The sequence below is a fragment of the Micrasema longulum genome, unplaced genomic scaffold, assembly GCF_059751315.1.
Source record: "Micrasema longulum isolate JH-2025_06_02 unplaced genomic scaffold, ASM5975131v1 h1tg000720l, whole genome shotgun sequence".
Classification (NCBI taxonomy): Eukaryota; Metazoa; Arthropoda; class Insecta; order Trichoptera; family Brachycentridae; genus Micrasema; species Micrasema longulum.
The window spans coordinates 564,345-578,365 of NW_028277916.1; the positions used below are offsets into that span (position 1 = coordinate 564,345).

General features: G+C 30.1%; 1 protein-coding gene and 1 long non-coding RNA gene across 8 annotated transcripts in view; one reads left to right on the plus strand and one right to left on the minus strand.

Moving 5' to 3' along the window:
* The first annotated feature begins 62 nt into the window (after window positions 1-62).
* On the plus strand, window positions 63-5,134 carry LOC148279489 (uncharacterized). The gene is made up of 3 exons (XR_015822870.1): window positions 63-165; window positions 278-388; window positions 4,996-5,134. It is a non-coding gene; the product is annotated as an uncharacterized LOC148279489 (long non-coding RNA).
* The window catches only part of Tomosyn (syntaxin-binding protein tomosyn), a 160,974-nt gene continuing 151,092 nt past the window's right edge, over window positions 4,140-14,021 (minus strand). For 5 of the 7 annotated variants that reach the window (XM_088229860.1, XM_088229863.1, XM_088229862.1 and 2 more), the window contains 6 exons: window positions 12,128-12,368; window positions 11,183-11,291; window positions 8,569-8,661; window positions 7,584-7,679; window positions 5,788-5,912; window positions 4,818-5,222 (listed from right to left, as the gene is read on the minus strand). In XM_088229860.1, the coding sequence (XP_088085986.1) occupies window positions 4,960-5,222; window positions 5,788-5,912; window positions 7,584-7,679; window positions 8,569-8,661; window positions 11,183-11,291; window positions 12,128-12,368 (927 nt within the window). In that variant the 3' untranslated portion in view covers window positions 4,818-4,959. Of the gene's footprint in view, window positions 5,223-5,787; window positions 5,913-7,583; window positions 7,680-8,568; window positions 8,662-11,182; window positions 11,292-12,127; window positions 12,429-14,021 lie in introns of those variants that run through there. The other 2 variants (XM_088229865.1, XM_088229861.1) reach the window with 2 other exon arrangements.

Sequence of the window (14,021 nt, forward strand, 5' to 3'; positions counted from 1 at the left end):
TCTAGATGTGACACCTCGTATATATAAACACTTGTACTATATAATCTGTGATTTAAACTGATACAAACCAGTCAACCTGTGGTCAACCTTCCAGGAGATTCCAGAGAAACAATTAAGTCCACCGTACAAAGTGTTAGCAAGACTAGTTACGAAAGGCCATTAGCAGTCAGTTTTTTGTGAAATAAACCTCCCGTATATATAAAGTATCACCAGAAAGATGAAAAATTACTTTATGGATATTTTTCCATCAAAACTTAAAATTGACCAAAAATTGCAGTTACGAGGTGTCGCATCTTGAGCAACAATACACTTGCAGCCTCAATGTCCAGTAAATTTTATACCAAAAACTTGTGAATTTAGAACATTACCTACCTGCCTGTCCTCTTGGGTAAGAAAAAAGCACTTTTATTAATTTATACTCCATTGAAAGTCCCGAATAGTTGTAAGTCGAGAACTGAAGATGTGTCTATCTGGTTGAGGCCGGTGTGTAAATTATTTTTCTCATTTTTACCATTCCACAAAACAGTAATTCTTCAGAGTTAATCGAGATCGATAAATATTTAAATAAAGATGGAAAACCCCTCTGAGAAGGAAATTTAGAAGAGTGAGCATTTGGAGGAGGGTTTTTATGACCTGTCATAAAAACAGTGTGTAAAGTGATAATTTAAACTATTTTTTGCCTAGACATCCATATATGTTACATTCTCAAAAGGGTTCTTTGTCTTTAAATAATATCTATTAACCGAGTTCAATATTATAGTAAATATTTGTTTTTCCACCGGTAAAACATGAATTTCCAAACCATTTTTTTTTTAAAGTTTATGAACATACTCATTAAAATTTTATTTTGCGAATAAGAATAACAAAAAAAAAAAGAAGGTTGTAATAGTAGAATACTTACCTACAACTGTCAGCGCACGAGTTGAATGCAGAGCTAAGGAATGCGATAGTGCTGTGATCTAATTAGAATTATTGATATTGATAACGAGTATGTCGGTTAATTTCAACATTGTTTTAAATTTAACAATTTACATCTTGGTTTACATTATGAAAATGCAAGGTGATAATAATCACACATTTTTTCATTTAATTATTTCACATAGAGAAATTAAACTTGCGTGCGACGTGCGAATGGCGGGGCGAGATGCTCCCGCTCTTCACCTCAGGCCCCGATTACATTCAACTCGCGCGCTATCTGTAGATGGCTGTACCCATGTTTATTCATTTTCTATCGTCTCTTAGAATCATCGGAATTTAATATTTAATGCAGTTTCTAAATAAATTGATTTTGGACCATTGATAAGTTAATGTCAATGTTTTTCTGTGACTTGACCACACTAAAATACAATATTATTTGTTGCGGCTTTAAAGCCATAAGGATTCCTGATAAAAAAATATTGAACCAATTATTACTGAAACTCCCATTGATAGACATGCCTATAGTTATGCAGTGATTGTCAATATCAACATTTGCTTCATAAAAGGATGGATAGTTTGTGTTTTAAAGAAAACAGATAGAATATGTTTATTTTTTACTTCCATATAATATTCCGAATACATATGCATGTATATTTTAACAGCTATTTTGTTTCTAAATGAACATAAAACATGAGCATAAATTTAATATACTCTGGTAATAATTTCAATCTTATTTACAATGTATACATGTCTTAAACATTTAATAAAAGTAGGTTACCATTAATTTATCTGTTATTTATTGTGCATTAGAAAATTGAAATGACTCTGCTGATTAACCCATGATAACAACACATTATTTCTTTTTCTATAAAAATACCATTTCTTCATAAAATCTTCATTAAATGTTAACTTCATTCAAAATTATAATCTACCAATACAGTTTGGATAACAATAAGTTCTAACTGGAATTAATTCACACCAGTTAGGAACCGGAAAGGTCATAAGAAGAATTAAGTACTTGGTAGAGAAAAAATGACAAGAGGAATGCCTCTTCAAGAGGACATAATATATCACTTAAACATAATGCAATGCTCGCTCAACATAATTTTATTATTAATATTTCACAATATTTATTATTCAACACGTTCTTTATACATTAATATTATTATTGACTTCTTTTTTATAAAATTTCTTAATCAAACCACATTGGTAACATGTGAAAATTTCTATGTATCTTATTTATTTTTCTAATATAAAATGTTATTATTGAAGCAACAATCCTATTTACATAAAAATAAACTTTAAATATCATTGCATACAATCCGTTATGTTAAACTAGGTAATTTGGCCAAACGGTAACAATAATTTGAAGTACGCAACATTAGTAGTATATTATAATAAATAACTAGGAAGACGTTTTAAATTAATGTCACTACTTTGACCAGTACCTATAGCAATAAAGAGTTTACAAATAATGCTTGCTAGGTTAGAAATCATACTAAAATTCAGCTAAAGTAAGTAAAATAAGTTATGCGCATGAAGCATATAACTATTTCAAGAATATAAAAAGGTAAACATTTTCAGTTTCAAATGCCAAGAATATAAAATTTAACAATCCTGCCATTTTCAGATTAGAGAAAAACCATATATTCAAAGAATTCATATACTTAGTTAAAATCAAATGGACAGGACCTACAAAATTATACTAAATTATGTGCGCGATAAATACTCATTATGTATCTGTTTTCTCTAAAAAATAATTATAAATAGTAAAATGATAATTATAAACATAAGGGTGTATTTAGTTTTGACACAAGTAACTTAACTATCCAAATAATATTTTAGCTCCAGAAAAATTTTAATACATGTACATATTCATATTTTGGCACTAAAAGAGACAAAAGGCAATTCTGCTTAAAGACGGTGAAAAGCTCCCAGGTTTGAAAATTTTATGTTATGTATCCAAGTGAGTAACAAAATAAATACCAGCGATATAAAATATTGATGCTTGTCTTGTAGGCGTACTATTTTATTGGAATAATAATTATTAATATGTAAATAAATAAATTATAACATGTATCACAGAGAACTAAGAATAATGACTTTGTTAATACATTTACTAAATTAATAATTTATAAAAATATAACACAATGCTCAGAATAGTCATAAGATTTTGTCCCACTCAGTTGGGGCACTATTAACATTAAATAACAACAACATTGATAAATCAAAATAAAATTAATTCAACAAAACATTTTCTATTGAAGATTATTGGATTGTTTGATAAAATAAACAGTTGATATAGATAGCCAGATTTCCAAGATAGTACCACTTCAAAATCTCTAAATATACATACATATGATAGGATCTGCTAAGATAATAAAGAGAAGGGAATTATGTCAGTATTATTTTTCACTCTACGATTTTGCTTGCAATTGCATGATATATCTTAAAAATAGAATATTACATCTCAAAGATAAATATGAATACCTAAAGTTCATACATAATAAAATAAAGGGAATCTCTTTTATTTAAAATACACGTTTACATTAAAACACAGAATATATCCGCACAGGATTACTCGTTCAGGATTACTATTGATAATCCATAATCAAGTTTGTTCTCTCTATTCCATTACAATCGGACTATTGTTAAAGAAATAATACATTTTTCTTTGAAAGTACGCTTGACAAAAATGCATTTTAGCACAGGATTTTATCCCAAAATAACAAGTAATTTATTGATTAAGTGGATATCTTAAATATTACTTATATTGATTTTCTTCATCAAACACACATTCTAATATTCATTATTTTTTATTAATCTTATAGCACAATAATGATGGCAAACTTCATGTGGTAAAATTTAATATTTAAAACTATTTCTATTGTCTCTACATTCTTAACATCACAGAAAGGTTTTTATTAATTAATTATTATACATATATAAATATATTTAAAGAAAAAAATCTGATAAAACACTTTATTTAAAATTTTCTAACATTTAAAATTCAACAACGCAACTCTTGTTCAATACTATTTTTATTTAAAAATCACATTTTTTCATCTACATACACAATATATTCAAGAAATTAAAATTCAGAAATCTATTTGTTAAATTGTAAAAGGATTTAATATATTTTTTGAATAGGCATTACAAATCATAATAAAAATGTTGTAAGGAATAAACATACTTAATATTTTACACATTATTATACCAAGTTTGTTTTTTCATATATTTACGTATTAACAATGAAGTGTAGTTAATAATTTATGAAAAAAAAACACAAAAAATCTTAAAGTGTAAAGGCACAAAAAAATTGACGGATATAAACATTTGAAGTACCCGTGTCACATATTAATAATAAATAAATGAAAAAAAAAAACACCTTTATAAGATCAATGTGTTTTTTTGTAAGATTATAGAGGTATAATATTTGAATCATGATCAGTTACAAATGACAAGACATGACTAGGGAGTATTTATGTTATAGAACATAAAGTAGCCCAAAACATAAAATGCTAATTAAGGTTAATCTCTCATATTATACACGTGAAATGTTTAATGGGGAAATGGTTTAAAAAAAACATAGGTATGATTTTCACGACGCTATTTCTATAAGGTAAGGGCTTTAATAGTTTATCTCTAGAGTTTAACAAAAATCTACAAGCGCCATATTTATTTTCTTACAAATAAAAAAAGTTGATAAAATCGCGAGCAATTTGTTGATCAATGATTCACTCGACATGTATCGCATTAACAGAAGTTGGTTGCATACAACATATACATTACATGTAGATTGAGGCTTATCACAATAATTTAGCTAATGAAATTCACGAGTAGTATGTAGAATACTTTTAGAAAGACAAAACTGCATGTGTGTAGAAAGGTATTTCATATAAAAATTATTCATGTAGTCTTCGCGTTTGGTTATTTGAAACTTGTAGCAATGTCGAGCGTCGAACGTTGATCTGGCGATTGTGAAGCTCATAGTACGTACGCCGTCGCGGGAAAATTGTTTTCGTTCCAAGGATGAGGACTTCACAGCTGATACCACTTCTTGTCTTTGTATTTCAGCATGAGTTGGTGAGCCGTGGATCCAAACTCTTGAGCATTACTGTGCATCCTCTCGGCTCTGTCTTCCAACTGGCCTAACTTCTCTCCTCTTTCCACCACCATCAGGTGGGCTCGGGAGATCTCGGAAGCGGCAGTCGAGGCTCGAGTATTCAGAGCTTCCACGTTAGCGGTAGGACCCGGTATGTGTTTAGCCACAGTTCTTAGAGGCTTTCCGCTCCCTTCTCCAACTAAACCATAACACCAATAAAAACATTTATTAACTATGCCAATAATATCTGTCAAGAGGACAAAGATTTTTTCGTCAATTTTTAAATACGATTTGGAGATCGAGTTGTGATCCCGTGGTAATATCATGGAGTTATTCAAAGTTTGAATCGTGTTCGTGCGCAACTAATTTCCCATTTTCCAGCACGGTTATTTACGATTTTTAGAATGTTTTTTCTGATTTATGTTTGGGTCAATAATAATAATCTCCAAAAATAAAAGGTTTTTTTTTAAATATGTAAACCTCACTGATGAAATGAAGATATTCTTTAATATTACAAAATTTGGTTCCACAGTACAAAAAAATTAGAAATATTATTTACTGTTTTCACACTTGATACATCTTGTCCGCTTAGGATAATGAAAATAATAATAATAAAAATAATAACATTCAAGAAACATCTTTCAAATGAATAGGTCACATAGTTTAATGCATTAAAAACTGAGTGTATATTATAATTAAGATTTTTTATTTTCGTAGCCATGTTAATGGCAGAAAAATATCAATACAATTAAATATGATCTCACATAGTTCTTCCCGGTCTAAAGGCCTTGTTCCACCCCCAAATAATCCACGGAAGAAGCTTTCCTTTGGTGGTTCTGGCATATCGTGGGGCAAGAATAGTTCTCCCATCATTTCATTTACAGCTTGGCTATAAAAAAAACATAATATTTTGAGTATGTTCAAATCTTTCCAGTCACTGGTCCGGACTCTTAAGCGATCTTATCAAGATATTTTTTTTTATAGTTAAGTTTATTCAGAAAAAATGAAATATCACTATTTAATACAATTTTTTTTATTAGTGGTACCCAAAATTAATGTCAATTTAAAAATAAAATATTATTTTTTTCTTTATTTTACAAGTTTTTTTTTTAAAAAAAAAGAAATATTTGCGTTCTTATGATTTACCCGAATATTTAATTTTGAGGGTCATTTAAAAAAAAAAAAATGGACTTTGAATCGAAATATTCAGTTATGCCGTTTTTCACATCATCGTAGTTAGTGTAAATTTTTCCTTCTAAGAAATCTTGCATCGAACGAAACAGGCGGTAGTCCGAAGGAGCAATGTCCGGAGAGTACGCCGGCCTCCGTGGTGTAGTGGTCAAGACGCTTGACTCACGCACGGAAGGTTCCGGGTTCGATTTCCGGTGAGAACACAAAAATTAAAAATGTGATTTTTCTCAAGCCTAGTTGTTCTGTAATGTAATTCGCCACTGTAATTGGGCCTCCTGGCCTGTTGTGGTGCAAAAAAAAAAAAAATGTCTAACAATATTCCATCTTAGAGTTTTAAATTTTTCTTTTGTGATTATTGCCATATGCGAATGAGGTCCTTGTCGCGTAGCCCATGTAGTATCCATTTACCCTGTCTTCACACTTTGTAAATTTTTTGAACACTCCGTTGAACACTTGACCATGAACATCCGAGTGTGCTCGCGATTTTTTCAAAGAATGAGTAGCCTGATAACTTCATCCACTTTAGTGTGTCTTCCACTTCTAGGGATATTCTTCAAATCAAAATCCCAGGACCGAAATTTTGAAAACCATCTCTGACACTTGCGAATGTCCAAAATATTCCCCAATACATCACAAATGTTTTTAATGCCAACTATTGCTTTTTTTTTCTTAAAAAGGTTATATAGCATCAATTTTGTACGAATTCTTTACTACGTTCAAATAAATGAATTATTAATTGGATTATGGAATTTGACCTTTATAAACTAGTCAATTACTAGAAAGTGTGTAACGACTAGCGCGGTCAAAGCGCAACATAACAGCGTTAAAATGGATGACACTATAAACGACATTAATTTTGGGTACCCCTAATATATACTCCTATCTCCTATGTATATTAATTTATAATACCATTATGTAAAAAAAAACAACATATACATTTTTTTCACAGAACTTGTAACTTGTAACTTGATTATGATTACATTAGAGTTCCAAGTTGAAATGATCATTTACCTAAAATTTTTATCCGTTTTTAACGTAGATATAAAAAAAACCCCTAAAAAATGGATGTGTTAAAAATATATTTTTTGCAAGTTTTTCATATAAAAATAAAAGCAGAAATAAATTTTAAATAAAAAAAAACTCAAAAAAGATTACCTATTATGTATATACAAAAATGTATTAACATTTCACTGGAGAAAATAAATAGTAATAAACTTCCTTATAAGAAACACATTTTGTAATTATTCCTTAAATAAAAAACTGAGTGTGAGTAAATATTTGAATGTGAGGGTTATTTTTTTTTGCAGTTTAAAATATACTACTTAAACTACGCATGACGTAATAATAAATTTATATTTAGTGAGCTTACCAAAATTCAATATCAATAGTAAACTTCTGCACTTCAGTGGGAGATGATAGGTACAAACCATGTCCTCTGTTACTAAAGCAAAATGTTCTTGCAATTCTGAAATAATTGTATCAGCCATTTAATAAAACCATTTAAGACTGAATTATGTAAGGTTTATTTATATAGCTATAATGAAATTAAACAATACCTAACATTTTCTAGGGTCTAAATAAGTACAATAAAGTTACCTAATGTAAAATATGTAGTAATTTTAATAAAAACAATTAAGCTCAAATAGAATTAAAAACCAGGACAATTTATTTATTATCAAGGGGCTGAAAATTTAGATAGAGAAGTGAATACTATATTTTACTTACCAACTTTACTGACTCTAAAGGTACAATATAAATTTAAGATAAATATCTCCATGCTACATTTTGTCAATATTATGAATGTTAACACTCAGTCAGCGAAACATTGAGAATGTAACGTTGTGCATTTGTGAGAAGCCAGTAAATATAGTGCAATTGTATTTACCAAGAACAAAGTTAACAGTTAATGAATTAAATAGATAAAATAAGAAAAGCGTAAATTAATTTAAAGTAATTTTGAAGGTTCAAAAATGAAATTTCGTGCAACAACTTTAAGAACATAATAATTTATTCCATGAAATTGTAAAAGTATGCCATGTTTTATGTAAGGATTATAGACATTTTTAAAACACCAAAAATATAAATATGGAGAATTCAATGTCTTAGGATAAAATATTAGTAAATTTGAGGTAAAAAACAAACATTTCTAGGATTTAAAGGTATTCAATGATGATGTCAAACCATTTTCATATTAGTTGAGCTGATTACCCACCCGCTTTAAATTCTTAAAAGAATAGACATGCTGCGGGATCATTGAAAATAGTTTGAAATCCTAAGACAAATTGTAAGTTGGGAAAGGTGATATACAATGGCATCGAGTGCCGTGTGCCTAGGATTAGTAGTTAGAAACTTACTGGTCAGTATCCTCGTTAACTATGAGTTGTTGTCCCCAAATGGATAGCATTGGATCTACAATTCCTCCCTGTTTGTTGCACTGTGTCTGGAAGCTACACACCGCACAAACCATACATTCGGGTCCACAGATACCACAGAACATTAGTAGCATACAATATACTCGAGGGACATTGTAGCTACTGGCTACTGGGTACTGGGTACAGGGCAAGGGGTAGCTTATTATTTTAAGAAAGAGAGCGGTCTTGCCAACTATCATCTGTATTACATATTCTTAAGGCTACATTGAATACCGTTTACTTATCACCGAGTATGACAATACTTGTTTCAATTTTAACCTCCAACGTTAATTGTGTATTGAAACAATTTTTATAATTGTAATGTTTTAGGTATCAATGTTAGTGTAAGCGTGAATGTGTTCCATCAATTGTATTTCATGTGTTAGGTTAGTTGATGAAAAGTTTAGATTTATTTACATATAAATACAACATTCGAACATGAAGTATTTAGTTTTCTTTCTTATATTATGTTGTGTAGCGCTCGATCAAAAATGTTGAAATATACATTTTGAAGTATGATGAGAAAGTCAACATTGGCAATGCAATTTCTTATTCAATACTTGCTTAAGAATAACAATGAAAACAATTTTTCACTAAATAATTAAAACAAAAATTAAAATCAGCCGATAGGGTGCTCTCTTTCTAAACAATTTAGCAAAAGGGTGATAATTTATTAGTAAGAAAAGGAAATTGTTGCTTCTACAGTTTGGAAACATTTCAATCTTAAAATAAGAAAATTAATATAGTTTATAATTTATAATATGCAAAGCACAAAATGTACACAATAAAGAAAGAAATGTTTCCATTTTTTAGAATACACAGTTAAGATCTAACAAAAAACATTTTCTAACAAACATCCAAAGAATATATTGCATTATTATTAAAAAATGTATTTTTGATGACCATAAATTAATATGTATACATTTATGTATTTCAATTTCTTGTATAATGATTATTCATGCAACACGCATTATCGTTATAAGAGGCATCAAATAAGAGTTTTCAATCATTTTACAAGAAAAGAAAATCATGGTATTTAATTACCTGGGTGCAGATTCACATTTTATTAGAGGCATATGAATGGATTTTATTTTTATAAGGTGCAAAATATTTCATGGAAAAACTCAGTTCACATATTCATAAGAAAGAAAACAATAGGGTCTTTTCACATTTTTTTAATAAGCAAAAAATTACCAAGCTAAAAATACGAATATTTTGAATTACCCAACAATGAGACGTGTCATGCCCTATGGGATAAACAACACACATGACGTTTGCGCGCCATAGTTGTGTGTAATGTTTGTTAGAAGCCCAGTCGGTGGGCAGAACGCGTGATGTCAAAATGACGTGACGTCAACTGCAAGCCATTTTGTATGTGCTCATTTTTGAACCCGAAATTTGAAATAAAAACTCGTTTTGGATGTATTGACAGTCATATCATTAGATTTGTAAAAATTCGCTACAAATATATTAAAAACTTTATTCCCGACTCGTAAAAATACCCTATTAAAGTCATGTTATCTTAGTAATGATTTTACATTAAAAATAAATCATGCTAACTATTTATAAAATAGTAAAAATATGTGTAATGAATTTTGCCCTTTTTCCATACACACTGTCATTGTGGAGCAAATAAGGAAAACCGCACATATAATGTATCTAAGAAGTCATCAATTCAAATGAATTTAAAATACTATAGGGCATATAAAAAATATTAAACCCTTTAGCAAGATAAAAAAAATATATTATATAATTTCAGAAATAAGAATAAATTGGCAAAAGTGTTTACTTATTTGCTTCAGAAAACTGACAACATTGATTTAACGAAAATATTGACAAAAGTGAAGAATAGATGCTCAGTTTACTCGCTTATTTTGTATGCAAGTCACATAGATTATTTTTTTTATCCAATAAAAGTGTTTTGGCTGTGAAAAGATGGAAAAAATTTGCCTTCGAAATGGTGAGATGCGCAAATTTTAAATGCTAAGGAAACTTTGCGTGAATTATCTTGTACCGCTGACAATATTATAGAAAAGTTATTCACTCATCTCAATGTAAATCTAGGAATGTAAAAATGGTAAGTGAATTTGACAAACGATAATTAAAAGCTAGATAACGCAGAGAGAGAAAGACTATTTGACTTTTCATAATAACTTGCACATGCCTATCATGACTTTATAACTGATCATACTTAATAAAATTTGTATGAAACACTATGTGACATGTGAATATGGTTGATATTATTAAATTATCAGTGAGGTAAATCGGATATAAAAATATTAAGTTTCCATCTGATGTGAGATAATGGATCATTTCATAGATGAAAGAATTTATTTTAATTAAAAATATTGCAGGATAGTTAATTTTTGTTAATATGTTAAATGTTTTTTTCCACCACCGTAATACCGAGGGATATCCATGCCACGGACTAACAGAAGGGAGGAACGAGGGTACGAGCGGCATGTCTACAGTTGTCTGAGAATGCACTCGGGTGTGTCGAAGACAGCAAGCAAGTTAGTGTGTCCCCCGTACATACTTCACTCTACACACGTAATACCTGAGTTCTGACAGGGGCAAGAAGTTGATGTCTATGAGGGGCCTCAGAGAAGGAAGGCTGTAGGCAAACAGGTGCCCGGATGAAAAATAGCACACTAAGCATACACTGTCTGAAAGGAAAATAATACAATCAAAATTTATTTAAGATTTTATAAATAAATTATTATTAGATTGTATGCTTACTACATGTGTTTTGATTTCAAAATGGTGTTACTGTTTTAATATGAAAAAAATAGACAAATATGCAGTAAAGAACAAACAACTTAAAATGACAACAAATTAAAAATATAAATACAGTTACAACCCTCAAATTATGTCCCCGCAAACCATAACAGCACGTTTATAGTTTACCTTACTTATTTAATACAAAACATGATGTTGTTAGAATCACAAACCTGAATAAACTAAAATAATAAAACTGTGAAAATGCAGAAAATCGAAAGAGCTTGATCATTTAACCAGCTTTACAAAAGGGTTTGTCTTTACTATTATCGTCATCATGTCCTATCTATTGGTACACCAAATAATGTTGATCACCTGAACATGAAGGCAAGGTGGACAGTCTTACACCTAAGGTGTCAATTCAAGAACAATGAAGTGTTGCAGTGTAAAATCACCTTCCCAGGAATCGAACCTCAAGTATGGTAGCCAAACGCGCCAAGCATTAGACTAGGCGGACTTATCTCAATTTGATTGCCGGGTAGAAAATGCTCGTCCAGGATTCTGGTTCATATTTACACACATGACTGTATTTTTTATCTTCAAAATTACTATAATGTAATTAAAATAAAATAAATAAGGTGTTCACAATTTGAAACTGCAGTTTATGGATTGAGAAGGAGTTTAATTAGGGGTGAAATATTTTGGTAGTATAATTAGATACTCGAACAAAATAAACACCGATAAAAACAAGCTTGCATGCTTAAATATATTATATTATCTGTACCTTTCATGCTGACTATTTCAGCTTTGACTACGAAGTCGGTATCAACAAGTTGCTGTCTGTATACGCAATTCTGACTCGGTAGAGCGACAACTCGCGCTTGTTTCTCCGACGCGATGACCACAAACTGGCGGTCGCTGCATAGAGCGGCATCACTTCCTCCCGGAGTTGGGCTCATTCGGCTGCTAGTTCCACTCCCACTACTCTGTTGCTTAGTCGGAGTGCGATCTCTCTTCTCACGCCCCTGAAGTGGCCGGAAATTGAGAAACATGTCATAACAGATAGCTTATGACTGGAAACAGATCTAGGCATACATAAAAAATGTATTTTATACACCAGAAATAGTGAGAAAATGTTTTAAGAAGAATTTAATGTTTATTATCGACATATTTATGCAGTATATAAACGTTGTAGTACCTAATTTTTAAGTAAAAATACTAGGCATATTTTTTTATTTCAGTTACAAATAAAAATTGTGACTAAAAAAGTTTTAATACAAGAAAAAAATGATAAAAAAGAGGAATTTTTATAATAATTGGTAGGGTATGTTAACCATGAATATTAAAAAAAATATTCTAAGTATATTTCAATAAAAAATATTATTTCTTCATTCATTGTGAATGCATATTTTTTGTTGCATGCACAATTAAATTGACAAGAGAGACATGACCACAAAGTATGAAACATTCACACCTAGTTCTAAAACACAAAATATTGTAATAATGGTGAAAGTCATATTTATACAAATGTCAAATCGAAAGTAACAAGAATGAATAACACTTTGAACACATTTTTTATTGTATTTTTTAATAGGCCAAATGGTCCTAGTTTTGAATGGTTCTCATAACCCCTTATTTCCCTTACTGACAACCAATTCAAATACAATATATACAAACACTAGTTGCAGCAAAAATAATAAGATTTACATAGTACCACTTCAAGTATTATAGGAAAAAACATATATTTTAATTTATTGCAACAAAGAGGGAAAACAATTTTGAGAAAGGAATATGGAAGTCTAGGCATTTAACAGTCAGCGGATCGAAGAGTTGAGGAAATAAAAATGTGGATTATTAAACATGGGTAGAATGTTGTGTAAAATGGCCACTAAAACACGTCAAGCCCTGTAAATGCCAAGACTTCCATGTTCCTGTTGCAATAAATTGCGATCTCGGTAACTCCCAGGGAAGCGAAATCCAGCCTTGTCTACAAATATTTGGACATACTAAAAATACTGTTGAATTGAACGGCTAAATAAGTACCTATATAAGGACTAAATAGGTAATATTTTTCTATAATGTTATTCCCTTGTTACCCCTTTCTACATAAAATCCTTGAATTTTTCAAGAGCTGAAATATTAATAACATAAATTCACCACTATTACTTAAAGTTATTGTAGAAGTATTTTGGTCACACTAAGTACATTGTTTTTACTTAATATTTACATAACTTTACAAGATTGTAAATATTTAGGACAGAACCATTTCTAACCAATCTATAGATTGGCCATTAAAAAGTCACACTAAAACACAACAAAAAATCTATAAATCGAAGGAAATATTAAGCCCCGATTCTAAACAATACAAAATAAAACACTCATAAAGAACCAGTATTAGATCTGGCATGCCTAAATTCACAAGAAGAATTGGTTTCCATTTACACAATCAAAACATTAAACAGAACATTCTAAAGCGACACCGGGAAAATATCACACAAGTTTCAACATTGAGGTCACACAGTTATATGTAATATAGGTAAGGAAAATAAATTGACATAATTAGAAGGTATGTTGAGATTTAAAAGGAAAGAAGCGAAGCAAGTTTGAAGAAAGATAAATATTTTGTTGAATATCAGTCAGGTGCAGTGCTTCAGAAAACAAATATGTGATACAGTTGG